Raw genomic sequence first — 27981 nt, forward strand, 5'->3', positions numbered from 1 at the left:
AAATTTTTTTCCTAAAAAAAAATGTTTGGACAATATAAAAAGTTGGGGGAGGTCTGATTTTTTTTTACTTCTTCTTCTTTTTTTTTTTTTGGTACAGGGAATTGAACTGAAGACCTTGCACTTGCCAGGCAGCCGCCATGCACTGAGCTACATCCCTGGCCCCTGACCTCTTTATATATTCTAGATTGTAGATCTTTTTGTTTTTTTTGTACCAGGGATTGATCTCAAGTCCTTGTGCTTGTGAGGCAGGTGGCGGAACCACTGAGCTAAATCCCCAGGCCTGCAAAAGCTTTTTAATAAGATGAGATCCCAGTTGTTGATTCTTTGTGATATTTCCTATGCTTTCAGGATTTTGTTTATAAAGTCTTTGCTAAAGACAATGTCTTCAAAAATTCTACCTATTCTATCTTCCAGCAGATTTACTGTTTCTGTTTTAATATTTAGATCTTTGAACTATTTTGATTTTAGTTTACTGCTTGGTGAAAGATAAGGGACTAGTTTTAATCTTTGGCATGTGGAAAGCCAGTTTTTCCAGCAGCATTTATTAAAGTGGCATTCTTCCGGTGAAGGTGTTTGGCTCCTTTGTCAAAGACAAGGTAGCTGAGTATGTTTGGAGTTGTTTCTGCATCTTCTAATCTGTTCCATTGATCCTCACTTTTTTTTTTTTTTGCCAGTTTTTATCTCAATAACTTAGAGTATAATTTCAAGTCAGGGATGGTGATGCCTCCTGCCTTGCCTCTGTTGCCCAGAATTGCTTTTGCTTTTCTAGGTCTCTTCGGGTTCCAAATGAATTTTAGGATTATTTTCTGTAATTCTGTGAGATATGCTATTGGTATTTTGATTGGGATTTCATTAAAACTGTATAACAATTTTGAAGTATGGCTGTTTTCACTATATTAGTTCTTCCTATCCAAGAACAAGGGATATCTTTCCATTTTCTGATATCCTCTTCAAACTCCTTTTTCAGACTACTATCATTTTCCATGTAAAAGTCTATTACTTCCATTGTTAGATTGATTCCTAGGTATTTCGTTTTTTTGCATGCTGCTTTGAAAAGTGTGGTTTTCCTAATTTTTCTCTCAAGGGCGGGGGATTTAGCTCAGTGGTTCCGCTGCCTGCCTAATTTCTCTCTCAGTGAGTCTTATTTGTGTACAGGAATGCTATTGATTTTTGAGTGTTCACTTTGTATCCAGCTTTGCTACTGAATTTGGTTATTAAATCTAGAAATCTCTTGCTGGAGTTTTTTGGGTCTTCTATGAAGAGTATCATGTCATCTGCAAATAATGATAGTTTAACTTCTTCCTTTCCTATCCTTATTCTTTTTATTTCTTTCTTTTCTCTGATTGTTCTGGCTATTGTTTCCAGAACTATATTGAATAAGAGTGGTGACAGTGGACGTCTTTGTCTTGTTCCTGATTTTAGAGTGAAAGCTTTCCGTTTTTATTCATTACTTTAGTATGATGTTGGCTGTTGGTTTGTCATAGATGGCTTTTATCAGATTGAGATAAAGACCTTCTATTCCAATTTTCTGTAGGGATTTTGTCATGAATGGGTGTTAGACTTTGTCAGATGCTTTTTCTGCATCTATTGGGATGATCATGTGGCTTTTGTCCTTGGCTCTGTTAATGTGGTGTATGACATTTATTGATTTGCATATATTGAACCTGCAGCCCTGGGATGAATCCTACTTGTTCATGATGTATAACCTTTTTGATGATTTGCTGCATTGTTTGCCAGTATCTTATTGAAGATTTTTGCATCTGTCTTCATTAGAGAGATTGGCCTATAGTTCTCTTTTTTTGATTGAATCCTTCTCTGGTTTTGGGATCACAGTAATGCTTGCTTCCGGGAATGAATTTGGGAGTATCGCTTCTCTTTCAATTTCATTAAAGAGTTTGAGAAGTAGTGGCATTAGGTCTTCTCTAAATTTCTTGTAGAATTCCACAGTGAATCCATCAGAGTCCGGGCTTTTCTTTGTCATAGGTTTTTAATTACATCTTTAATTTAATTGACTGATATTCGTTTATTTAGAATTTTTATATCTTCCTGGTTCAGCTTTGGTAATGCATATATATCCAGGAACCTGTCCATTTCTTTTGTGTTTTCTATCTTATTAGAATACAGGCTCTCGAAGTAGGTATTGATGATCTGGATTTCTGCAGAATCTGTTGTGATTTCACCCTTTTCATTATGCTAGATAATGTTTAATGGATTTGAATCTTTTCTTTCTTTCTTTTTTTTGATATGGTTGGCTAAGGGTTTGTCAATTTTATTTAATCTTTCAGATGAGATCAGGCGCATTCAGGTTGGTATGGCTGTAGAGAATTTTATTTAATCTTTCCAAGAACCAACTCTTTGATTCATTGATTCTTTGTATTGTTTTCTTAGTCTGCATTGTATTAATTTCTGCTCTGATCTTTATCATTTCCTCTCTTGTATGAGTTTTGGACTTAACTTGCTCTTCTTTTTCTAGAAGCTTGAGGTTCAACATTAGGTTGTTTATTTGAGCCCTCTCTGTTTTCCTGATAGGAGTATTCACCACTATAAACTTCCCTCATAGGACTGCTTTCATTGCATCCTATAAGTTCCAATATGCTGAATTGGCATTATTGTTTAATTGTAGAAACTGTCTAATTTCTTCTTTAATTTTATCTGTTATCCATTGATTGTTCAGGAGGGTGTTATTTAATTTCCATGTGTTTATGAAATTCATGTGGTTTCTTTTCCCATTTATTTCCAATTCATTGCACTATGGTCTGATAATATTCATGGGATAATTTCAGTTCCTTTGCATTTACTTAAGCATGTTCTATGAGCTAGTATGTGATATATTTTGGAGAACATCCCATGTGCAGCTGAGAACAATGTGTGTTCTGATGTTGTGGAGTGGACATTTACTAAGTCTATTTGTTCAGAAGTTTGGTTCAGTTCTGATATTTTTGTTGATTGTTTTTTCCTAGTTGATTTGTGAAAGTGGGATACATTACAACTATATTAGTGATTAGTTGATTTTTCCTGTCCATTAATATTTGCTTTGTGTAGTTGGGTGTGCTGGTATTTGCCACGTATATATTTATGATTGTTGTCTCTTCCTCTTGGATTGTTCCCTTACCAAGTATGCAGTACCTTCTTTGTCTGTCTTTATCAGTCCTGGCTTGAAATCTACTTTGTCTGCAAATAAAATAGCTACCCCTGCTTTTTTTTTTTCTAGGTTCCTGTCACCTGGCATATTGTTTTCCATCCTTTGACCTTCCGCCTATGAATTTCTTTTTGAGTTTAAGTGTTTCTTGTATGCAGCGTATTGTTTGGTCTTGTTTCTTGATCCATTCTGCCTATTTGTTTCTTTTGATTGGTGAATTGAGACTATTTACATTGATGTTTATAACTAATATGTATTGACTTATCCTCATATTATTTTCCTGATTTTTGTTTATTTTTTTCTCCTCTATTTAATTCTTTGCCTTGCCTTGTGGATTCATTCTATTGGGGTTCATGGAATTGTAGTTTTTGTTATTTCTTTCTATAATATCCTTCAGAACATTTGGAGTGCTGGTTTGACGGTCATGAATTTCTTCAGGTGTTCTTTATTATGGAAGTATTTTATTTCTCTATTATGTTGGAAGACATTTTTGTAGAGAACATCAATCTGGGATGGAGGTTGTTTTCTTTTAGGGCTTGAAATATTTTACTCCAAACTCTCCTTGATTCAAGTGTTTGTATTGAGAGGTCTGTGGTGATTTACATAGGCTTTCCTTTATAAGTGATTTGTTTCTTTTCTCTAGCAGCTTTTAATATTCTGTATTGTGTTGAATTTCTGGAATCTTGACTATTATATGCCTTGGTGTAGGTTTTTTTTTTTTTATCATGGCTAATTGGAGTCCTATATGCCTCACTTATCCGTATGTCAAATTCTGTTTTCATCTTAGTAAGTTTTCTGCCATTACTTCTATGAACAGATTTTTTTATGTCATTTGAGTGATCTCTTGCTTTTTCATTGTCTCTGATCAATCTTATGTTGTTATTCTTCTTTGCATCATCTACCAGCTGTTGGATTGATTTTTTGTGGTCCCTTGCTATTTTTAAGAGATCTTTCTTTTGATGACCACTAACTGCAATCCTGTCTTCTATACCTGATAGTTCGTCCTCACATTGGCTTATTCTGCTGCATATACTTTCAATGGAATTTTTATTCTCCTGGATATCTGTCTGAATCTGTTTTGTGGATTCCATTTCTTTCCTATGTTGGGTGTTCATGGTTTCCATCATTTTCATAAACTCTTCTATTTTTTTTTTATCTGTATCTGCTCTAGGGTCACTAATCATGTCTTTCATTATGGTCATCATTTCTGTAGTTATCTGGGAAATTATTTCTGATCTGTTTTTTTTTAGAGCCTCTGCCATTAACATGTCAGTGAGTTCAGGTGGGTGGGTTTCAAATTGTTCCACCTCATTGCCCCCTGGGTTTTGTAAGCTGGAAGTTTGGAGTTGCATCTTTCTTAAATGTCTTCTCCTTTCTTTTCTTTTCTTTTCATTTAATTCCTGGATTGATGCTTGTAAATTGTATATGGCAAATAGCTTTATTGCTAGCATTTAGGACCCTTAGGAAATAACTACTTCTCAGAGATGTTTTCCACGTGTAGCTGGGTTTTGAGTTTTGAGTCTATTGCAAAATCCTATCTCTTCAATTTATTGGAGATTAGAAATTGCTGCCTATTTGGCCTAGCCCCTGGTTCTTTGGCACTGACTTTAGCATTGTTTATGACCCTTAGGCAATCTCAGTCTTGGCATACCAGAAAGAACAACTGATTAGAATAATTATGTCACCTTGGCTAAAGTAATAAAATCAGCAATAACAATAGCATCAAACACAGCCTAGAAAATGACAAACTATGGTAGCTATTATTTGCCACATTTAACCATATGGACAAGATTTGTTGTTATATAACAAAGTCTAAAACAAACCAGAAAATTGTATACAGTAAATTTGCCCTCAGCATGGCAATTTTACCTTTAGGAGAGAAAGTTTAAAAGGAGTTAGAGGGACAAAATAGAGAAATAGAAGAAGAGGAAGAGATTAGAAGCAAGGCTGGAGAACAAAGTAAGATTATGCAAACTTTGGGGGAACTGGTGAAGAAGACAGGTGAGAAAGAGAGAGGGAAGAAATAAAAATAGGAATAGGGGGGCTGGGGATTTAGCTCAGTGGTGCCGACACCTGCTTTGCAAGCACAAGATCCTGAGTTCAATCCCCAGTACCAAAAAAAAAAAAAAAGGAACAGAACAACAACCAAAAAAAACCATAGAAACAATGTTCACACTTATATAAAAACAAAACAAAACAAAAACAAGAAAAGGAAAAAAAATAAGAAAAACAATGTCCACTTCAAGGCATGTCTCTGCTGTCACTAGACAAAATGAGTGCACAGAGCCCAGATCTGTATTGATTAATTCCAACAAGGCAGCTGTAAATGTACCCCAAGGTAGTGGGTAATCTCAACAAACCTGCACCTTTTTTGGGGGGGCGGGGTACCAGGAATTGAACTCAGCCTCATAGTTGCCAGGCAGGTGTTGTAATGCTGAGCTACATTCCCAGCCCCAAGCCTGCATCTTTAGTTCTGAGCCTTGGGCTGGTTTCTGGCTGTGAGGCTGGAACCTGATTTGTTCTGTCTCTAATACTCAGTGTGTCTCCTGTCAGCTTGAACTTGGTTCCCTGCTGGCTTGAACTTGGCTCCTTGACCTTCTGCAGACTTGAACTCTGTTCTGCCTCACCCTGATAGAGCCAGCCCACACCTGCTCCGAGTTCTGAGCTCAATTGGCCCCTCTCCAAAATGGCTACCAGCCAATCCATCTCTCCTGGGGGACATCTGAACCCAAATATAACTCTTAAGCCACTGCAGTCTGCTCTGTCCACTGCTCTGTTCCACTGGTGTGTTTCTCTGTGGAGGCCTCTGGGATCACCAATAGTCACCATGTGTCTCCTAAGATTGTTTTTTAAGAAATACTTAATGAGCTTCCTAAATTGTGCCCAGCTCAGAAGCCCAGAAAGCTTGTGTTCTCCAGATAATTCCTAACTCAAAGGAACTGGGTCTGCCTCTATGCTAAATGGTCAATGGATGGCACCAGTGGCCAACATTTACCAACTCTTCAATTCAGGTGCACCTGCTGTAGCACAAAGATACAGAGAACAACAGCCTTTTGGTATTTGGAGTCTTTAAAGTTAATGCCCAGACATCCCAGAGTCTGCTCCTAGGGTGTGTGGACACTTCTCCTCCCTCACCCTGGGACTAGGGGCAGGAACAATGAATAGTTAGATGGGGAAGGTATCGGAGCTATCCCACATACATGCACGGGAAGAGAAGCAGAAAACAGGATAGCATCCCTATTAGTATTCTTGTGCTCTCACCCTATACAAATATAGGGTACACAGAATGTTTTCTTGATTTAAAAACCTCTTTAGAACATTTCTGTTTTTCTTCTCTAAACCTCTAAAGCCCCAAGGCCCGAGCTATTGATTCTAAAACCTTGAAGCTCCTGCAAGTGACATGACAGCAGCATACTTCATTCTATCTATTGCATCCAAATGCAGATGTATAAGGAAGGGCTACAGTGCTGTACCCTCCCTGTGACTCAGCCCCCACCTAACATGGTGCTGCCTGGTCGGGTAACAGGATACAGACCACAGGGATGGGCACTACCCAGAATCATGGGCAGGCTGTGGTCAGGACCCAGGGCTCACCTCCATTTCCTTTCTCCATTTCCTAAAATCTCGCCTACCTGTAGAGGTCCAGAAACCCAGAATAGAGCTTCTCTATGTAGGATATAACCTCATCCTGATTTACTGAGAAATTGCAAAGGTACTCATTTAAACTAGGAGCTACAGAAATACTGTCTAGAAGAAACATTCTCCAGAGAAGCCATCACATAGCAAAGTATGAACTCAATGAACTGAAATTCTCTGCATGTTCTCTCAGAAGAGTTACAATCATAATCAATGGCGTGATTACTAAATGATTTCTTCTGAGGTAGCTGGAGCATATGACTGTTTCAAGAATAGGTTGATGTTAATAGAAAGGGGTAAACCAGGCCTCTCCTCAGAGCTTATATTTAGAATCATAGGGGCTGAGTTACTTTGGACCTGGAAAAAACCTAAACAATTCCTGTTAAACATCACTTTTTATTTTATTTTATTTTTTGGTACCGGGGATTGAACTCAGTTCCTTGTGCTTGCAAGGCAGGCGGCAGAATCACTGAGCTAAATCCCCGACCCAAACATCACTTTTTAGATGAAGAAGCTGAGACCCAGAGACATTCTCTGATGCACCCCAATCCATAGAGCTACTTTGGGGCAGAGCTGGTACTGGTCTTTGTGTTTCCAGGGCTCTTGACTAGAGGGATATAGACTAGGTAGATTAAACTTGATACTATTTTGTTTTGTTTTGAAATAGGATCTCACTGAGCTGCCCAGACTGGCATCCAACTGCTGGGCTCCAGTGATGTTCCTCCTTCATCTGTGCCACAGACCCCAGTTTTTTTGTTTTTCCTGTATTGGTGGTTAAACTCAGGACCTTTTTGTTTGTCTGTTTGTTTTGTTTTGTTGCCAGTACCAGGGATCAAACTTGGGACCTTATGCTTGTGAGGCAGGTGTGGCACCACTGAGCTAAATCCCCGCCCCTAAATGCAGGATCTTTGCACTGAACTTCATCCTCAGACCTTTAAATTTTTTTTTTGCTTCGAGACAGGGTCTCACTAAATTTCCCAGACTGGCCTCGAATTTGTAGTCCTTTGTCTCAACTTTCTGAGGAGCTGGGATTACAGGTGGGTGCCACTGTACCTGTCTGTGCCTAGCTAAATTTGATACATTAAAAAAAATCTATTAATCGTCTGGAGTGGATTGTGGCAATTTAGTCTCTAATGAAACATTTGTAAAGTACTTGTTGCTATGGCATCTTGGTGGTGTTAAAGTTTTGTTTGTTTTAATGAATGAGAGGTTTTAGAGAAACATGTCTTCAGCTGGAAGAGTCAGAAAGGATGAAAAATCTCAAAGAAAGTATCTGTGAATGATTTTCAAGAGCATGGCTTGATAACTTCCACAAGTGGAATTCACATTCAGAGATTTCTAAGCATCTTTTTTTTCCTTTTGAAAATATGAAAAACTAAAAGTTAAGATATAAGGGCTGAGAACTGGCTGAGGAGCCTGAGGGACTGCATGCAGGCAGCTGTCTTTGGGAAGGGCAGACACTGAGGGACAGGGGACCAGGACATGTGTGCTAGCCAGTACTGTCATGAGCCGTCCTGGGGCAGCCAGCCATTCCCTTGGGAAAGGGCTGTGACTATTGCAGTGCCAAGTTCCACCTTCCTGTCTTCTCTGGCTCCCACTAGCATTAGCCACTCTACTTCTTTTCACTGTGTTCTGAGTCCTCCAGGTACCATATCCATCTACTACTCACTACTCTCTTTCCCCACCAAGTCCCTCTGCCTTTCCCCCACTCTTTTTATTTCATGATTCTGGGTTCTGTTTTAGTCATATCACAGGCTTATTTGACTGAACATTTTATTTAATTTTGCATAAGCCTATATAGAAACTGTAAGCAAACCTGAGTGTCCTGTTGTTCTCCTGTTCAGTGGCTGGCCTGAGAAGAGACACACAAAGCCTAAACATGAACCAAAGCCTCTGCTGCAGCAGTCTCTTCAGGGCTGTGGAGCACTCATTCTCTGCAGCGGTGTTTGAATTCTCACGGGAAACATGAACACAATGGCCCTCAGCAGCTTTTCTACTTTCATAGAAAATTGAATTTCAGTATAATAATAAGACATAAGTATCTTCCCACCCTACTTTTGTGTTAAAGAATTCTGTTCAGCTGGGATGGAATGAGAAGCCAAGGAACCTAAGACTGAAGTTTACACTTAGGAATTTTAATTTCTAGGCTGGGCTCTGCCCTTGAATTGCCTTGAAGGTTCCATTTTAGTTGATGCTACTTGTTTTTTTCACTTATTAAAGGATAACAAGACCACCACAGTGGCATTAAAATACCATATTGGAAAAGTGTTTTGTGATCCAGAGTTCAAAATTCCAGTGAAGATTCAGTAAACTTTTTTGTCATTTTGTCTTTTTGAGACAGGGTCTCCTTATGTAATTCAGGCCAGCTTTGAACCCACTATGTAGCCCAGGATATCCTCAAACTCATGTGATCCCCCTGCCTCAGCTTCCTGAGTGCTGGGATTATGGGTGTTTGCCATCACACATGGCTTTTTTGCTTTTGGGGTTTTTTTTTTTAATCTGTAAACATTTTAATCACTTTAATTAAAAATTGATTCCAGAGCCAGGGATTTAGCCCAGTGGTTCTGCCGCCTGCCTCACAAGCTCCAGGTCCCGAGTTTGATCCCCAGTACCAAAAAAAAAAAAAACACCAAAAAATTGATTCCAAGCTGGGTATGGTCGCACACGCCTGAATTCCCAGCACTCTGGGAGGCTGAGGCACGAAAATCACGAATTTGAGCCCAACCGGGACAACTTAGTGACTTAGTAAGAACTTGTTTCAAAATTTTAAAAGGGCCGGGAATGAGATGCAAAGGCCCTGGGTTCATCACCAGTACTGCCCCTCCAAAATTTTTAAGTGGCACTAATATTAATGGTCTTATGATGTTCAACTCCAATCCACATTACATAAAAGTTCAGAAAGGCTGTTAGGCTTCTTGAGTAACTCTGCTCTTTGGGAAACTGTTTCTAGTTCATGTCAAGTCCACAAGGCCCATGAAAGAAAGAAACTGCCTTAAAAAAAAAAAAAGAAAAAGAAAGAAACTGCCTTAGGATCTTTAGTCAGTTAAGTTCAATATAGCCTGAAGGTAAGTTCCTATTGCACTGGTCATTCTAAGCCGACTAAATTAATAGACTAATAGTCCAGTACTTTCTTTCTTTTTATTTTTGGTACTGGGGATCGAACTCAGGTCCTTGCACTTGAGCTCCAGGCGGCAGAACCACTGAGCTAAATCCCCGGCCCAGTCCTTTCTTGTTTCTTCCTATTCCAAATATGTCAGGGTTGAAGTATGTTTGCCTATGTTTATTGCCACGGGGCTTGGCATATAGGATATGTTTTTTAGTCCCTGCTCTCCTGGCACAAGGCCCAAATGCCCAAAGTGGCTTGACCAGTGTGTACAAGTTGCTCATAAACCAAATCAAGATGTGAACAACAGCTGGATTCTTATTTTCAAGGAGTCACATGATCCCAGGATAAGCTATCAGGCCTTGCCTCACATTGGCTTTGGTCTGTGGTTTTCCCATATAGTGCCAGAAGTTGCATGATTATTGGAATTTGAGCCAGATACAGACAGGCAGTCACATGCCCACAGTACAGAATCGCCTCGCTGAATAACTCCGTTTCCAGGATACTGAGACCTTCAGACTTGCTGAAGGACTTTTATCCTTGCAATGTGGGGATGCCAGTGGTTGATAGCATTCAGCAGTAAATTCTGAGCTCAGTTTTAAAACATTTGGGCAGTTGCTCAAAGGGACATCTAAACTTCACATCATCTGCTTGTAAGAGATGGAGCAGTTCTAGAGCAGCCTGATCCCTGAACCAATTCAAATAGGTTAACATTCGAATTCCTTCTGTCTCAAAGAAAATAATCAGCATTTTCAAAGGCACTAAGGCTTCCATTTCCCTTAACGAATACAATCATGTTTTGCAGGCTTTTTGGGGTTTGTTTTCATACAAATACCTGTGCTTCTCCACTCTGCCTTTTTGTTTACCTGGTTGTCTTTTCCACTGAGTCTCAAATTTAGTCTTGTAAATTCTGGCTTCTGGGGCTGGTGAACAGGTTTGAGTCAAAGGCCTAACATTTGTTCCAGTCCCAGTTTGGCCATGGGACAGAGCAATCATCTATGTAATTGGAAGACATTATTAATAGGTATATCAGAGTAAAGCTTTTTAAAATTTTTCTGGGTCACTTAAGGATAGTTCCCATCGGTTCCTGAAACAGTTTTTTCTGCTGACCAGCTATTTGCACAGAGCTTAATGAGATGTTAACACAGAATCTAATGGAAACTTAGAAATCATTCACAGATTGTCTCATTCTCTACAGATGTACTTCACTAAGCAAATACAGTACAAACTGTGAGCATCTGGAATAGAGAAAAATCACGTGGTAATAATTTGTTACCATGAGTTCAATTATGAACTCCCCTACTGTATTTAATCACCTGTTTGTTGAATGAAGTTTGTCTATTAGAAGCAAGCTGGGTTTTTTTTATACAGATCTCTTTGAAGATGGAAACTTCAGATTTTAATGTGTAAAACTGAGAAACATTCCACCTTTGCCATAATCTGATTCCAGTTCCCCTTCTCTCACAAAAGAAAAATTAGGTATTCAAATAAGAAGGTTCCTGAGGGAAGAATATGGCTCTTTCTGGTTTGCCAGATATTACTGTTTATTTCTTCTTTCCCTATGTACTAACTTGTTCAGTAAGAACACCAATAAGCTAAAATGGCTCCATGATTCACAAATGATTTCTCATAACTCCATTTGTAAAAGAAATTCAGAACTTTTATCTTCCTTAGGAATGTACTCAACATACCTTAACTCCTTTAATCATTTCTCATTATTTTTACTTCAGTCTGACAGTGAATTAAGTGAAGATGTCGGATTATAAAGGCAGTTTGTTTTGGAGTAGAGATTTGAGGGCTGAAGGAAGGTGTCTATTTGGTAGCCTCAGCCACCTTCTGAGAAGCCTAGAATAAACAGCAGTCAAGCCCAAAGTTTGGGTTTAAATTCCAATGGCTTTCAGCTATTTGCTCCTGGATGAATGAGGATAGTACATAATGTGTACATCAGAGTTGTAGAGAAGAATAAAATATGTAAAGCATGCAATACAATGTCTGGAACAAGAGGAGTATTTAACACATCATTGCTGTTGTTGTTATCTCAGAAGACAACACTGTTCCTGAAGTTCATTCTCTTGCCAAAGATTACTTGCTTTCTTCTCTAGCTCTTAATACGCTATCCTTTTGGCTAAAAAATGTAGCTCTTTCATTTTTATGTGTATTGTTAGCTTAACCAAGGAAAGAGTAGGTATGTATATGTAAAGGTAATAATTTCTCATATGGATACCAACTTCAATTTTGATAATTCTCTACAAAAAAAAAAAAAAAAAAAAACCCTCATAGGCCAGGGATTTAGCTCAGTGGTGCTGCTGCCTGCCTCTCAAGCACAAGGTCCCAAGTTCGATCTTCCAGAAACAACAACAAAAAACCCCTCATACTTAGGCCTATATGGGGAAATTCCATGCTAAGCTGTATGTTATTATTTACTGAATGTTAACTTTTTTTTATAATTTGAAAGCTAATTTCCTTAATATGATGCTAGATAATGTTTAATTTAGATAAAGTACACATCATTTTGGATGAGATGGTATTAAATGGCTGCATTGTGGAAACTAACAGAGCAAGAATACTTGCCCCTCTACTAATTCTTGATAAAATGTCAGAAAGCTGAATGGAAAGCTCTACCAGACAATATGGATTTACAGGAAATATGAACACCATGGAATACCGCTTAACAGGTATAGCCCAAAAGAACCTGGAAGACCGCACATTGCAAAATGGGGTATCCTTCCAAACATAATAAATGGCTGTTTTTCCCAGTTCCTAAATGGAAAATAAAACTGTATTTTAAAAATCTGCACAAATTAAAATTTTTTCTTAACTGAAAGATAAATTGTGTTTTCTGACTGGAAGCATATTTTTCCCATTTTAAATTTTGTTGAGTCCTTAAAGGAACCCTTTTTGGCGTGTGCTTCCTTTTGCAAATTACATTCAGAAATAGCAAGATGGTGATGAGAAGAATGTGTGGCAGTCATCTGTAAGCCAATAAAATTTTAAAACAAACATATTATCACTTTGAGTAAAATTATCTTCTGAGTGGTATCTTATAAGTCCTAGTAAAGCCAGGCATGGAGGTGCCACATGCCTGTAATCCCAGGACTCAGGAGGTTGAGGTAGGATCTCCATGAGTTCGAAGCCAGCCTGGTCTCCACTGTGAGACCATCTCCAAAAAAAAAAAACCAGGTGTGGTGGCACACACTCCTAGCTACTTGAGAGGCTAAGCTAGTTGGATCCCAAGTTCTAAGCCAGACCCTTTAGCACTGTGCTATTCTCTTTTGTGTATTTGTGTGATGAGGGAAAGAGGATGCTTTAAGTTCTTTACCCTTTGCTAAAAATCTACTTACATATTTCAAAGTTTTTAATCTGTAAAGACCCAGATGACTTGTTAGACTGGACTTCAAAAGCAAACCCATTGTTTTGAATATTTTTAGGAAGGTGGAGGACAGGCTTCTGACCTGTGGGAACAAATAAGTGATATGCATATATAGATCCATCTTTTTACTAAGCAGCCAAGGTCTAGGGAAAACCCACCCTATATCAAAGTCCTTTGGAGGTCCTTCTGAGACATATTAGTTGAGAAACACTGCCCTAGTTGGTAGGCACTTAATCAGTAGTACATTCAGGTAACTGCTGAAACTGGTACACCCGAAGTAGCTAGGGAGTGAACAAAATTAATTTTGGGGTCACACGAAAATAGTAGCTGAAATACATCTTGGCACAGATTTTAGCACCTTGAGAGAATAGTAAGAGTTTAAAAAACAGGTATCATAGGAAAAATTATTCAAGAACTTGCATACTTGGAGACCATGTCACATAATAACTCAAACTGTAATGTGACTATTTGTACTTCAGGCTGTGAAATCATTTCACTTCCGTAAAATCATTTCACTTCAGTGATTTTTTCATATTCATAAACTACCTAGTTATGTAAAAGTTATTGATTTTATAAGACTCATCAATATACCTTCTGACCATTGGCTGCCTTACCATCACCCCAGAACATCAAGGAGGTGAGCCTCTCAGGCCACCGTGCCACCACCCCAGAGGGCCAAGGAAGTGAGCCTCTCAGGCCACCATACCACCACCCCAGAGCACTGAGGAGGTGAGCCACACAGGTCCCAGCACCACCCCCCACCATGGCTGTTCCAAGCCATTACCTGGATCCACACCACAGAATTGCAGGGGTCATAAAGGACATAGTTCTAAGCTTGACAAGATAGAGTAGAAGTGAACAACAGAAAGAGGGCCTCGCTGAGGCCCCTTCATGAAAATTAAAGCCCACTGGAAAAGTACAGAAAATCTCTGCAATAAAGGCACACCAGACCACCTTAGTTGGGGGAGCAGCAGTATGGACCAGAGCAGCACGACTGCAAGCAGATCCCAGCCAGGGCTCAGCCCCATCCCCAGAGGCTAGGGCACACCAGCCCAAGCCAAGGGCCTGCCTGGAAAGGAGCTGCACAGACATATAAGCAACAGCCAGAGATTTGCCCCAGTACCATCAGTAAGTGCGTGAGACCCTAGCCAGAAGCTTGCTCACCCAGCAGGAACTGGGGTGCACAGCCCCCAGCCAAAGGCCCTCCCAGACAACAGCTACATAGGGGACCTAGCCAGTGGCACACCTAGATATCATCCCAAGTGTGCACAGGCCCCAGCCAGAAGCCCACCCAGACAACAGGTCAGCTCAGGGACCCAGAGGCCACCACTCTGAAGCCAGGAATTAGTGTACTGGTGAACAGCAGAGAAAAGGCAGCTCTGTGGCTTACTGAGAATTGAAGACCACTGGGTGAGCAAAAAGTTGCCCCAACAAAGGCAAAGCAGGCTGCATCTGTTGAAATGAGAAGACAGGTAAACAAGCCTCAAAACCAAACTTTTAAATCGCCTAAGGCAACCCCAAAGGGAAACGAGATGAAACTCTCCCCTACTCAACCACCTGGACTCCCTGAACTGGCAACAAAAGAGGATCTGGAAAAAATGAAATCAGAAATAATTTCTCAGATAACAGCAGAGATTGGGCCCATAGTGCAAGACACAATAATCTAGAGTGGACACAGAAAAAAAATAGGGGAGCTGAGGAATATGATGGAATCCCAACATAGGAAACAAATGGAACCCATAAAACAGATGCAAACAGATTTTCAGGAGATTAAAAACTCCACTGAAAGTTTATGCAGCAGAATGAGCCATTGTGAGGACAGAATTTCAGATTTAGAAGATAAGATTGCAATTAGTGACCAGGAAAAGAAACATTGCTTTAAAATAGTAAGGGAACATGAGAAATCAATCCACCAGCTGCTAGATGATGCAAAGAAGAATAACATAAGACTGATTGGAGTCAATGAAGAAACAGGAGAGAGTGCAGATGACATAAGTGATGGCAGAAAACTTCCCAAGCAGGGGAAAAGAATTTGACATACAGATAAGCGAGGTATATAGGACTCCAACTAGCCACGATAATGTTAAATAATCTTTGAAAAATCAGTGGGCCATATATGTGTGGTTCTATTTCTAGATTCTCTGTTTAATTCCATTGATCTATATGTCCTTCCTTATGCCAACATTACCTTGATTACTGTAGCTTTAGAAGAAGTGTTAAAATTGGGTAATAAATGTCTTCCAGCACTGTTATTTTTTTTGTTTTTACTTTTCCAGGTCCATTCTACTCCTATATAACTTTAAAATTTCAATATCCAATTCTTCATTGCAAGTATTCATAGACCTGAATTTTTATATATACCTTGTGTTTTCTAATCCTGCTAAATTCAAATACAAGTTCTAGGGGCTCCTAGAGATTTCTTAGTATTTTCTCTGTAGATGATCTACATATAAAGATTTTATTTCTACCGTGCCAATCCTATCCTAATTGTGTCATTTTATTGCCAGACTGTTTTGGTTTGGGCCTATGTTTCAAAGTTTAATGGACAGATGAAGAGTAAGCATATCTGCCCTTGTTCCCCACCTTAGGGAGAAAGCATTGTTATCTTTTCCATTCATATAAGGCATTTTTGCTGAAGTATGGAGTACATGGCTTTGATCTGTTGAGAAGGTTCTGTTCTACTTCTAGTCTCCTGATAGCTTTTACCATGAACAGCTGTGGAATTTAGTCCAATACTTTTTCTGCAACTACTGATAGGATCATATGGCTTTTTCCTTTCCTTTGTTAAAATGATGACTTTTGGGGGTGGATCTTCCAATGCTGAAAAAACACTGCCATCCCTATAATAAAACCACTTACATATTGCCAGATCGTACTTCTAATAGTTTTGTTAAATAAATTTTTATTTATGTTCATACTTTTCTATTATCTTTATCCAGTTTTAGTATTAGCACATTGATTTCTTAAAATGAGGGGAGATGTGTTCCTTTTTTCTGCTTTAAATGTTTGATATAATTTACCAATCAAAATGTATATGAGCCTGTTGTCACATAGGCAGGTTTTCAAGCTAGGAATATACTTTCTTTAATAGGTGCTATTCAAACTTTATATTTCCTCCAGAGTTAGTTTCATTAATTTGTCCTCCAAGGTACTTCATAGAGGTTGTCAAATTTATTTCAGAAAAGATTGTTGTAATATGCTTTCTGTATCTTTTTAAATTCTGTAAAATGTGATGTCCTCTAAATCTTGACATTGTAACTTTTAAAAATGTATAATTGCTATGTGTAATAGGAAGAAAAGGTCTAAAGGAGTAAGGGAAGTGGGAGGGGTAGGGGAAATGAAAGACGGGAAAAGAAAAAATATGAGAAAAGGGAAAAAATGGAAACAAAGTCTTTGCAAATAGGGAAGGGTGGAGGGGGGGGGAAGCAAGGGTAGGGGAATGGGGAAAAATAAGAACCAAGATACTCATGTAATGATACAAGGTCCCAATGGTCAATGTAACTGTATTGTATATCTAAAATGTACCAATAAACTTAATGGGAAAAAAATATACCTTCTGACACCTTGCTAGAATAGGGCTCAGCAAACTTCTTCAATACAGGGCCAGACAGTAAATATTTTAGGGTTTGTGTGAGACACATGGTCTCTGCTATCTACTGTATTCTCCCATTGTAATACAGTAGCAAATATACTGGGTTTCACGGGGTGTTTTTTTGGTACCAGGGATCGAACTCAGGACCTTGTGCATGTGAGGCAGGCACACTGAGCCAAGTCCCTGGGCAGAAGCAAATATAAATGTATGTAAATGAACAAACATGACTGTCCTAATAAAACCTTATGGACACTGAAATTTTATACATATCAATATAATTTTTATATCATAAAATACTTTCGAAAAACATTCACACACAAATGCACACAAATTCAGATTAAAAATCAAATTCTATGCAACTGGAACCTGGAAAAAAGCAGGAGTAGCTATCCTAATGGATATCCTAATATCCAGACAAAGTGGATTTCAAGCCAAAACTGGCCAAAAGAGACAAAGATGTTCACTACTTATTCGTTATGGGAACAATTCAACAAGAAGATATAACTATAAACATTTATGAACCAAATACTGGCACACCCAACTTAGTAAAACAAACATAACTGGACATAAAAAAGCAGATAAACAATAAACAAATTATCTATTTGTAGATAACATGATACTCTACATAGAAGACCCCCAAAATTCCATAAGTAACCAAATAGCCAATAACCAATAAATAACCAAATTCAATAGCATAGCAGGATACAAAGTCAACACACAAAAATCAATAGTGTGCCTCTTCACCTATAATATACTCACTAAGAAAGAAATTAGGGAAACAATACCTTTCATAACAGTATCAAGAAAAATTAAATATTTACAAATTAACCTAAGCAAGGAAGTGAAAGATCTCTACAACAAAAACAACAGTACTCTGAGAAAGGAAATTGAGGATATCAGAAAATGGAAAGTTATCTCCTGTTCTTGGATAGACAGAACCAATACTGTCAAAATGGCTGTACTTCCAGAATTGATACACAGATTTAATGCAATCCCAGTCAAATTGCCAATAGCACTCCTCACAGAGCTAGAGAAAACAATGCTAAAATTCATATGGAACTAAACTAGACCTAGAATAGCAAAAGTAATCTCTGGCAACAAGAATAAGGCAGGAGACATCAAAATCCTGGTTACTGGGCTAGGGATTTAGCTCAGTGGCGCTGTTCCTGCCTTGCAAGCACAAGGTCCTAAGTTCAATCCCCAGTACCAGCAAACAAACAAAAAAAACACAACAATAACAAAAATCCTGGTTACTACAAAATGGTAAGTTTTACAAAAAGTTCAAATTACTACAAAATGACAGTGATCAAAACAGTATGGTATTGGGAAAAAAAGACGTGGATCAATGGAACAGAATAGAGGATGCAGAAACAAACCCAAGCACACTCAGCTACTTGATCTTTGACAAGGGGATCAAAAACTTTTGCTGGAGGAAAGATAGCCTCTTACATGAATGGTGCTGGGAAAACTGGCTGTCCACATACAGAAGATTGAAACTAGACCCATATCTCTCACCATGTACTAAACTAAAAATCAAGATGGATCAAGATCTAAAGGTTAAAACAGAAACAATGTTAGAAGACAAAATAGGTAAAATTCAAACTCACAGGCATAGGCATGGACTTTCTGAACAAAATCCTGGTTGCACAAGAAATAATACCAAGAATCATCAAAACTGGATCCTATCAAATTAAAAATCTTCTGCACAGCAAAGGAAACCACCAGATTGAGGAAACAACCTATAGAATAGGGAAAAAATTTTTTCCAGTTATTCCTGAGACACTAGTATCTAGAATATATAAAAAACTCAAAAAAACAATTAGACCCCTCAAAATAAAAGACCCAGTCAAAAAGTGGGCAACTGAAATGGATACTTCTCAGAAGTAGTACAAATAGCCAATACATACATGAAAATTCAACATTACTGGCCATTAAGAGAGATACAAATTAAAGCAACACTGAGATTCCACTCACTCCAGAAAGAATGGCCAGAGATCAAATGCTGAAGAAGTTGTGGGGAAAAAGAAACGCTTCTTCATTGTCAGTGGGAGTATAAACTAGTACAACCACTGTGGAAATCAGTATGAAGCTTCCTCAATAAACTAAAACTAGATATTCCATTTGACTCAGCTATTCCCCTTCCAGGTATCTTCCCAAAAGAGTCAATCATATTATAGTGATACATGCATACACATGTTCATAGCAACACAATTCACAATAGCTAAATCTTGGAAGGAGCCTATATATGTTCATTAACAGATGACTGGATAAAGAAAATGTGAAATTTTTACACTGAAGTACTACTGTCACAAAGAAGAATAAACTTGAGTCTTTGTAGGTAAATGGATACACCTTGAGATGATAATAAGTGAAATAAGTCATGCACATAAGACAAAAAAAAAAAAAAAAAAAAAGGAGTCCCAGAGATGGAGGGAGAAAGGTGAGGGAAAGGGGATAAAAAACAGAATTAAGATGTCATGTACATGTACCAACACCCCTCAATGAATGTAATCATTTTATACTAAAACATGTACTGATAAAAAATATTTACATAGCACTTACTGTATTCTATATTAAGTAACCTAGAGATGATTTAAAGTATACAAGAGGTTGCCAGGCATGGTGGCACACAACTGTAATCTCAGCACTTGGGGGGCTGAGACAAGAGGATCACTGCAACTTCGAGGCCAACCTGGACTACATATTGAGTTTAAGGCCAGCCTGAACTGCACGGTGAGACCCTGTCTTAAGTAACATACATACATACAGGAGGATGTGGATAGGTCAGTGATGGTGAACCTTTTAGAGCTTTCAATAATTGCTGGCTATGGCACACGTGCCATAGGTTTACCACCACTCCCATAGGTTACAGGCAGAAACACTATACCATTTCATGTAAGAGATTTGAGTATCCTTGATTTGTTTTGTTTAGTACCAGGGATCGAACTCGGGACCTTGAGCTTGTGAGGCAGGTGCACTGCCATTGAGCTAAATCCCCGGCCCTATCCTTGATTTTTAATATCCATAGGGGATCCTGCAAACAATCCTGTGAGGCTATCAAAGGACAACTGTACTCAAATCATTGACTAGGAGTTATCTCCTCTAATGCAGAAAGGTCATAATGCACCTTTTAAACAGGTAAAATATTTCAAACAGGCTCTTAGTGCCATTTGGACACTAAGAGCTAAGCTATTTGGACAAAGCAGGCCTAGTGACATTTATTCCACCTATATGCATAGATGTGTTAATTATAGGAGCTTGAAGTGTAAATATAACCTCTTCTTTAAAACCAGAAAATAGAAATATTCTAGTGGTTTCTTTTCACACTAACATTTAAAAATCATTCTGAACTGGGTGTGGTGGCATCCCTTGAAATCCCAACACTCGGGAAGCTAAGGCAACATGATCCTGAGTTTGAGGCTACTAGCCTGGGATACACAGTGAGACCCTGTCTCAAAAATTTTTTTTTTATTTTAGATGTGCTGCAGATACAGTGGTAATGGTGGACTTGTTATTTTAAAAGTTAACATACAAAACTGACAATTTCTAGCTGAAGAATATTTTGCAACTGAACATAAGTAGATCACAAGTACGTGAATATTTCTTCTAGTCTTCCAACTTCAGTAAGTGTATTTACTATAGAAAAGTATATTTCTTCATGTCATAATCTCAGAAAGCTAAATTTGTTGTTTTCCCAAAACATTTATTGGTACATTTTAGATATACATAATGATAACATTCATCATACGGAATATGTACAAGTACATGATATGTCTTGCTGCTTTTTTCCCCCCACCCCTTAGGAATAAAAGATTTAGGGCTGGGGATTTAGCTCAGTGGTGCCACTGCCTGCCTTGCAAGCACAAGGTCCCGAGTTCGATTCCCATCCCTGGTACAAAAAAAATTTCACAGGAATGAAAGATTTGTTTTCATTTTTTCCTTCAATTTTCTTTTTCTTGTCCCTTCCCCCACCCCGCACCTTCCCCTTCTTATTTGAACATTCTCTTCCCATTTCCCAATGTCTAGGTCCATTTTAGTCCTTATTTCCACTTTTAGTTTCTCACACCAGAGAAACAATGCAGTACTTAAAACATGTGTATTTGATTTATCAGAAAACTAAATCTAAATGATTCAGAATGAAAATTATCACCAGGTGTGGTGGCGCATGCCTGTGATCCCAGCACTTGGGAGCCTGAGGCAGGAGAATCACCATGAGTTCAAGGCCAGCCTGGACTACAAAATGAAACTCTGTCTCAAAAAACAAAAAAAAAACCACCCCCCAAAACTCAGAATGAAAATTATCTGGTTAAACTTTTAGATCTTATTATGGTATTGAATTAGTCACATGACACAATTTTGTACGCTGCAAACATTTTAATGATTATTGTTGAGCATACATTTTGGAAATTTTTTACTTCAAATTGCAACAAGTTAAATAAATGTTTATAATATACAAAGAAAATACAACCAAACATAAAACTTGCTTTAAGTGTGCCTTGCACCTAGACCAGTGTTCCCCCCTTATATCTTTATTTTTGAGCTGCACAAACACACTTAAGAATTTGATCTTTAAAGTATGGCATTTAGGAAATAAAAATATACTCCCACCTCAAAGAAATAAAAAGGTTTTGCATGATTATATGCCAAACAAAAGAGAAAACACTAGAATAATTTGATAGTGCAGGCATCATTAAAAAGGAAAAGAAAACGCTTGAGATGCTCATTACTCTCTATGTTTTAAGAACAAAAGATTTTTGACCAAGTAGCTTAAAAGCCAGCAAATGGAGTTCAGTGATGGCAACTGTAGTGTATTGAGAATGAAATGACAAACTACACAAATACAGTTAGAAATTTACCAGTGAACACTGAAGTCTGAGAAGCTGCTCTTTGGGACAGTCAAGTAGGACCACCTTATTCCAGTCACATAAGCCCTTGTAAAGCAACACAGTGTTCTCTGTGCTACACACCTGCTGGCTGGGTAAAGGACTTTGTCATTAGCAGCTAAGAAACTTATTCCACATGTTCTGAAAGCCTTAATGGTGGGAAAAAAGGCATGTGTCATTAGCGTGGAGGATCATACACTTCTCTGCACACAAATACAATAGGCTTCACTAATATTTTAAAAGTCTGATGTCTCCCATTGCACTTCAAAACTCAATTGAGGTGAAAGCCTTTCTCCATTGTAGCAGCTAGCAAGCGCTCTCTCATGATCTCCTCAGAAGAATATTCTGGCAACTTCAGGTAATGCACACATGTATTGACTGATGGATAACTTGCATCAGTAGCATCAACCTATGGAAAGAAAGTGAAAATAACAGAAGACTGTCAGTTCAAATATTTTATTCTTCCTTTCAACCTTAAGTAACTAAATTCTATTTAGATTCTTCATTTGCTAGAGAGTCTATACCTTGCGTACAACTGTGAGCCTGGGATGCAGGTTAGCCAGTCCGCCTGGGGGTAGAGTCGAACAACCAGTGGTAAACTGCAGGAATGCTTTCCTTTCATCTGAAGACATGCCACATAAAACCCTCACAAATCTCAGGAAACCAGGGCTAAAAGAACAAAAGCCTAGTTACATCGATTTGACAGCAGGTTTAAGTGGAAAACACCACCACTACATTATAAAGCCAGCAATTAACTAATCCCCCCAAATAATACCCACATATCCAGAGAATAGAAGTATCTAAAGACTATGGGGTAAGTATGCAATAGGCTGATATATGCTACTATTAAAACCTTAGACAGCCCCCGGAAGACAGTCTTACACTTACAAACAGTAACAGCAATGGAATATAAGATCAGACATGCTACATAGTCAGAAATCAGAAAAGCTCAAGATACACGTGCATAATTAATTCTTATGAGGCTAAATTAAAAGGGACAAAATAACCAATTTTTGTTCTGATGAAGTGATTAACTTGTGATAAATTTATGTAACAAAATACTTCCTATCAATGAAATGTACTATTGCTATATGGCACAACATGGATGAAATTCATGATCATACTATTAATTGAAATCATAAAGAATATAGATTCATTTTGTGAAAATTCTCTAAGATACATACACAACTGTATACTTCTGTTCAGTAAAAAGTTTGACATATATACAATTTAAAAAATAATGAACAATCAGAACATAAGGAGAACAGGAATGTTAATAAATTCAATTCAATTGACTTTGTATACCCTCAGCCTTATCAAAGGATATGTATCTTGGTATCTTCACTGCTTTCTCATTTATTTTATGAATGTAATTAATTGAATTATTGTTCTTTAGAGAATTTTTAGATATAAACAATTTTGTAGATGTTCAAAATTATCAACACATACCTGTCACGTGTATAGCCCAGCTTAGGTTCAGTATAATTGATAATATCCTCTGCTGCCCAGGATGGCGACTGGTTTCCACAAAGAATCATCTGGACTTCTTCATGGCTGAAGGAACTTAACTTCTCCATTGGAAAAACTTTATTAAATCCATCTACATGATACATACAGAAAAAAGAAAACATACAACTCAGCTTCTAAAAAGTTATGATTACAAAAGACCAAATTTCAACTCAATTAAAAGATGGAGGGGCTGGAGATTTAGCTCAGTGGTTTCACCACCTGCTGCACAAGCTCAAGGACCCAAGTTCCATCCCTGGTACCAAAAAAAAAAAAAAAAAAAGACGGGTACAATTCATAATTTTTTTTTTGGTACCGGGGATCGAACTCGGGTCCTTGCACTTGCACAGCAGGCGGCAAGACCACTGAGCTAAATCCCCGGCCCCAATTCATAAATGTTTAAACTAGAATAGTTTCAAATTAAAACTGTGCTATGGTTTTAAGTACAGACATCTCTGCTTAACATGAAAAATGTGAAGAGAGAGAATATTCAGTCACTATGTCACAAGCCAAATTTTTATAACTACCCAACCTAGAGCTCACTAGCTCTGTATCATACAAGTAGACAAAGTTGTGTTCTCTTTCCCAAGTCATTTACAATCTAATATACCTTTGTCCGTCCCATCTTCACCTGATGAACTTTTCATGGTTTAATTCATCCTCATCATGTAATACAGAATGTATGCAACAAATGAAGGATCAAAACCAGGTCCCCTTAACTCCACAAGTGCAAAATGAGAATAGAGTACACCTTGCAAATGTTCCAACCCATTATGAGTACTCTGTAGGACCTAACTATCTAAAGCTCTAGAGGACAGGTATAGTGACTACCAGCCATCTTGACCTTAATTTCCACTGTCTCAAAGTAAAAGGAGGAAGAATTACCCTTTCAAATTACCTCGGAAGGCTTCCATCTGTTTCTGAATACCTGTATGCATACAGAAGTCAAACATCAAATCTACATACTCTTCTGCATTATCCATTGTTATCATCTGCAAAAGAAGAATTGCCAATATTATTATTATTATTCACGATGAATTCAGTAGCACCTAATACAATTGGTCTTGTTAAGAGGATGTTTTACAACTTAACAACTATATTAATTGCAAAATCTTTACCTCATCTTCACCACTTGGCTTGAGATCCACAGCTGTAAAACCATATATTCTTGAGGAAGGGCAAAACTGGAAATTTAAACTGAGAGGATAAAAATATTAGATAAAATGACACTCAGCAACTACTAATATTTAATTTTCATAACATGGCTGCCAAAACTATGAAGGGCCCCCTCCTCCAACAATAAGATCATTATACCATCTTAGACAGAAACATGAGGCCTGTATTTGTTTGTTTAGTGGTGCTGGGGATTAAATGCAAAATTGTATGTACAGAATCTACTAGGGCAGGGCTGGGGATGTAAACTGTGGTAAAGCACTTGCCTAGCATGTGCAAGGCCCTTGTGTTTGATCCCCAAAGTTGCAAGATTTTTAAACAGATTGAAAAAAACAAATGAGCTTCTACATCAATTGTTCTCAAACCTGTTTGACTTTGATTGCATGAAACTAACACCTTTCCATATTTCACTTCCCCCTGATGGCAGAAAATAAATGGACTAAAGATTTTTGCCATGAGTTACAGTAAAAAAGTACTTATAAGAGTTGAGATTTTTTCCCTCAGGAAAAAACTATTGCTTCACTATATGCACACTATACAAAAAATACATATATTTAGAAAAAAATCCTTAAATAGGTATCATTTAGTGATGAGGAAACATTCTGAGAAGTGTCTTATAACTACCCAGCCTGGAGCTCACCAGCTCTGTATCACACAAACAAAGTTGTGTTCTCATTTTTACATGTGATTTACAGTCTAATATATTTTTCTTCTCATGGTTTAATTCATCTTTTAACAGAGAATGTATGCAACCTTATGTCCGCTTACAAATGAAGAGATATAAAAGTAGGTCTTCATTACTCCAGAGGGATAAGATTTTGTTGTTGTACATATGTATATTTACACAAACCTAGATGGTATATAGCTTACTATACACCTAAGGAATATGGTATGAAATCTATCGCCCCTATGCTAGAAAAATATATAGCATCTTAATGTTTTGAATACTATAGGCAATGATTACATAATGGTGTTTGTGTCTAAAAATGTCTAAACAGCTAGGCATGGTGGCACATGGCTCTAATCCCAGCACTTGAGAGTCTGAGGCAGGAGGATCACTTTGAGTTCAAGGCCAGCTGAGGCTACATAGTGAGTTCAAGGCCAGTCTGAACTACACAGGCAGACCCTGTCCTAAAAAGCCAAAAAAATTTTAAAAATTAAAAAATAAAAATGCCTAGACATAGAAAAGGTATGGCAAAAATGCCAGCTGATAGAAATTTTTAGCTCAATTAGAAATATATATATTTTTCTGGTACCAGGGACTGAACTTAGGACCTTGCGCTTTTGAGGCAGGCAGAGGAACCACTGAGCTAAATCCCTGGCCCTCAATTAAAATATTATGGGGCCGGGCTGGGGATTTAGCTCAGTGGTTTCACCACCTTCTGCTGAGGCACAAGGACCCGAGTTCAAACCCCGGTACAAAAAAAAAAATTATGGGGCTGAGGATTTGGCTCAGTGGCACTGTGCCTACCTCACTAGTGCAAGGTCCAGAGTTTGATCCCCGGTACCAAAAAAAAGAGTAAAGTATTATGGAACCCCCCCTCAATGGGTATATATGGTACACTGTTGACTGAAACATTGTATTGTAGCATATAACTGTATAACCATTTATCAAACTTTCCATCTTTCCAATTATCAACAACTTTCCAGTATTACCAGGAAATATAAAAAAGAAAAATATGAAACCTTGCAGTCAACTCCAAAACAGGAAACCATGCTGGAAGGTATAATAATTATAAAAGAATTATAAAAGGCTGGATATGGTGGTGCATGCCTGTAATCCCAGCACTCAGGAGGCTGAGGCAGGAGGATTGCTGCTGCAAGTTCAAGGCCAGTCTGGGCTACATAGTGAGATCCTATCTCCAAAAAAATTTAAAAAAAAGATGTGCAGCAGTTTAGAAAGCTTACACTTCAACCAAACTATTTTTAAGCCTTGCCAAGTATGATATATACAAATATTGTTGGCTTTAGGCTTTTTGCACAAGATACATAAACTTATTAATTTGGAAAGTTAGATAACCTTCCAGAGGTTTGATGATTAGTAAGCTATATTATGGCATTCTAAGTATTATCATTAGAGTATTACTAAACCAAGGTTCAAATAGATATTTCTTACAGCACATTACTATTGTTGACAGTTTACTCATATACTACAAACCAATGGGGACAGAGAAAACAGAAGCTTTAGAAATTATTCGTTAGGTTGAAAAATGCATATACAAAGCTTACCCCAAATCCTCTATGCTAAGTGGAGGTCCAGAACCTGATGGATTCTTCAGCACTAGTTCCTGTAATTTAGTGTTCTTCTCATCTTCAGAAAGACTTTTGTTGCTTAAAATCTGACGTCTCTTGATGGCAAGGTCTTTAATTTCTTTCAAAAATCTGGCTCTATGTGGGTTCACTAGTTCAAAGTCTTCCCAAGTCAAAATTCCATTAAACCAAGCGGGGGGTTTGGGCTTAGGGGGATCAAGAATAAATTCTGATTTTGAATCTTCTTCAAAACTTCCTACTGAGAGCGAATCATGACCTTCTTCTGTCGAAGCTTCAGACTGACTTTCAGTACAGTGTAAGTCTCTATCACCTCGTGACTCATAGATCAGTTTACTCATATTGCTTTTAATGTCACCCATACACATAAGTTTAAAGAAAGGTTTAGAAATAGGCAAGTCTACAAGTCTATTGTCTTGAATGCATTTAGCCAAGAAAATTCCAAGGAAATGAAAGAGTTTTGTGATCCTTTCAAGCTCATCACTGTCTTGTGGAAACGGTGCTGTGAACAGTCCACATGATCTCTGCACGTAGTATCCAGGAGGTTTCACTCCACCACCAAGATCAACCTAATTTTTTAGTGGCAGAAATGCAAACAAAACTAAACAAAAGGTAACAGTAACTATACTTATCATCATCATCATCTTACCAAAGGAAAAAACCCATAACATTAAACATCTTCATGAATTCACCTCTCTAAAATTTTATACCTATTCTTATTAAATAACTTTTTATTGAATAAATTTTATCCATTAGAGATTATTTTAGTAATGTCAAGAGTACTTAATAGGAAAAGCAGAGTCAGAAAATCTGGCTAAGTTCTAAAAAACCTAACACTTTCCAAAAGCAGAATCACGACTTAGATCACAAAATGAGAAATAAATCTTACATGACGAGATTCATCATCTGGGAAGTTATCATCACAAAGCCATGTTCCCAAGTCAGTCCTCTGGAATTCTGCTGCCACCAGAGCATAAAACTCTAATGTGGGTCCCAAGCCAGTACCTTCTTCTCCTAAGAATTCAACCTAAAATATGAACAAATGATGGAGTAAGGTGAACTTAAAGTATTGTTTCTTTATTTTAATATATTTAAAATATGCTAAAATGTCATATCTGATCCAGTGGCATAGCTTTTTTGTAAACAACAGCAGTGAGGTACATTAAAAACAATATAAGGGGCCAGGGATTTAGTTTAGTGGTTCTGCTGCCTGCCTCAAAAGCACAAGGTCCCGAGTTCAATCCCCAGTACCAAAAAAAAAAAAAAAAAAAGTAAGAATTTTATTCTAGCGTATCTAGAGAAGAGTGCCAT

At 37.9% G+C, this 27981-nt stretch overlaps 2 protein-coding genes across 33 annotated transcripts in view; one reads left to right on the plus strand and one right to left on the minus strand.

Annotated features, from left to right (window-relative positions):
• Ap4s1 (adaptor related protein complex 4 subunit sigma 1) overlaps positions 1 to 27981 on the plus strand; it is a 90485-nt gene that overhangs the window by 45484 nt on the left and 17020 nt on the right. For 8 of the 17 annotated variants that reach the window (XR_015445803.1, XR_015445805.1, XR_015445799.1 and 5 more), the window contains one exon: positions 98 to 27954. The exons of 1 other annotated variant lie outside the window; for it this stretch is intronic. Coding sequence is in view for 3 of the 16 variants with exons in the window: in XM_087197257.1 (XP_087053383.1) it covers positions 12358 to 12486 (129 nt within the window). In the remaining 13 variants the exon portion in view is untranslated. Of the gene's footprint in view, positions 1 to 97; positions 27955 to 27981 lie in introns of those variants that run through there. 8 more of the 17 variants (XR_015445800.1, XR_015445807.1, XM_087197261.1 and 5 more) reach the window with 3 other exon arrangements.
• The window catches only part of Hectd1 (HECT domain E3 ubiquitin protein ligase 1), a 98690-nt gene continuing 91903 nt past the window's right edge, over positions 21195 to 27981 (minus strand). For all 16 annotated transcript variants that reach the window (XM_087197243.1, XM_087197244.1, XM_021243821.2 and 13 more), the window contains 7 exons: positions 27560 to 27697; positions 26632 to 27239; positions 24348 to 24426; positions 24128 to 24221; positions 23173 to 23323; positions 22248 to 22392; positions 21195 to 22132 (listed from right to left, as the gene is read on the minus strand). In XM_087197243.1, coding sequence (XP_087053369.1) covers positions 21995 to 22132; positions 22248 to 22392; positions 23173 to 23323; positions 24128 to 24221; positions 24348 to 24426; positions 26632 to 27239; positions 27560 to 27697 — 1353 coding nt within the window. In that variant the 3' untranslated portion in view covers positions 21195 to 21994. The remainder of the gene's footprint in view (positions 22133 to 22247; positions 22393 to 23172; positions 23324 to 24127; positions 24222 to 24347; positions 24427 to 26631; positions 27240 to 27559; positions 27698 to 27981) is intronic.

This window comes from Heterocephalus glaber, unplaced genomic scaffold, assembly GCF_053883595.1.
Source record: "Heterocephalus glaber isolate CG9 unplaced genomic scaffold, H.glaber_assembly_v1.0 deba00001662, whole genome shotgun sequence".
Lineage (NCBI taxonomy): Eukaryota > Metazoa > Chordata > Mammalia > Rodentia > Bathyergidae > Heterocephalus > Heterocephalus glaber.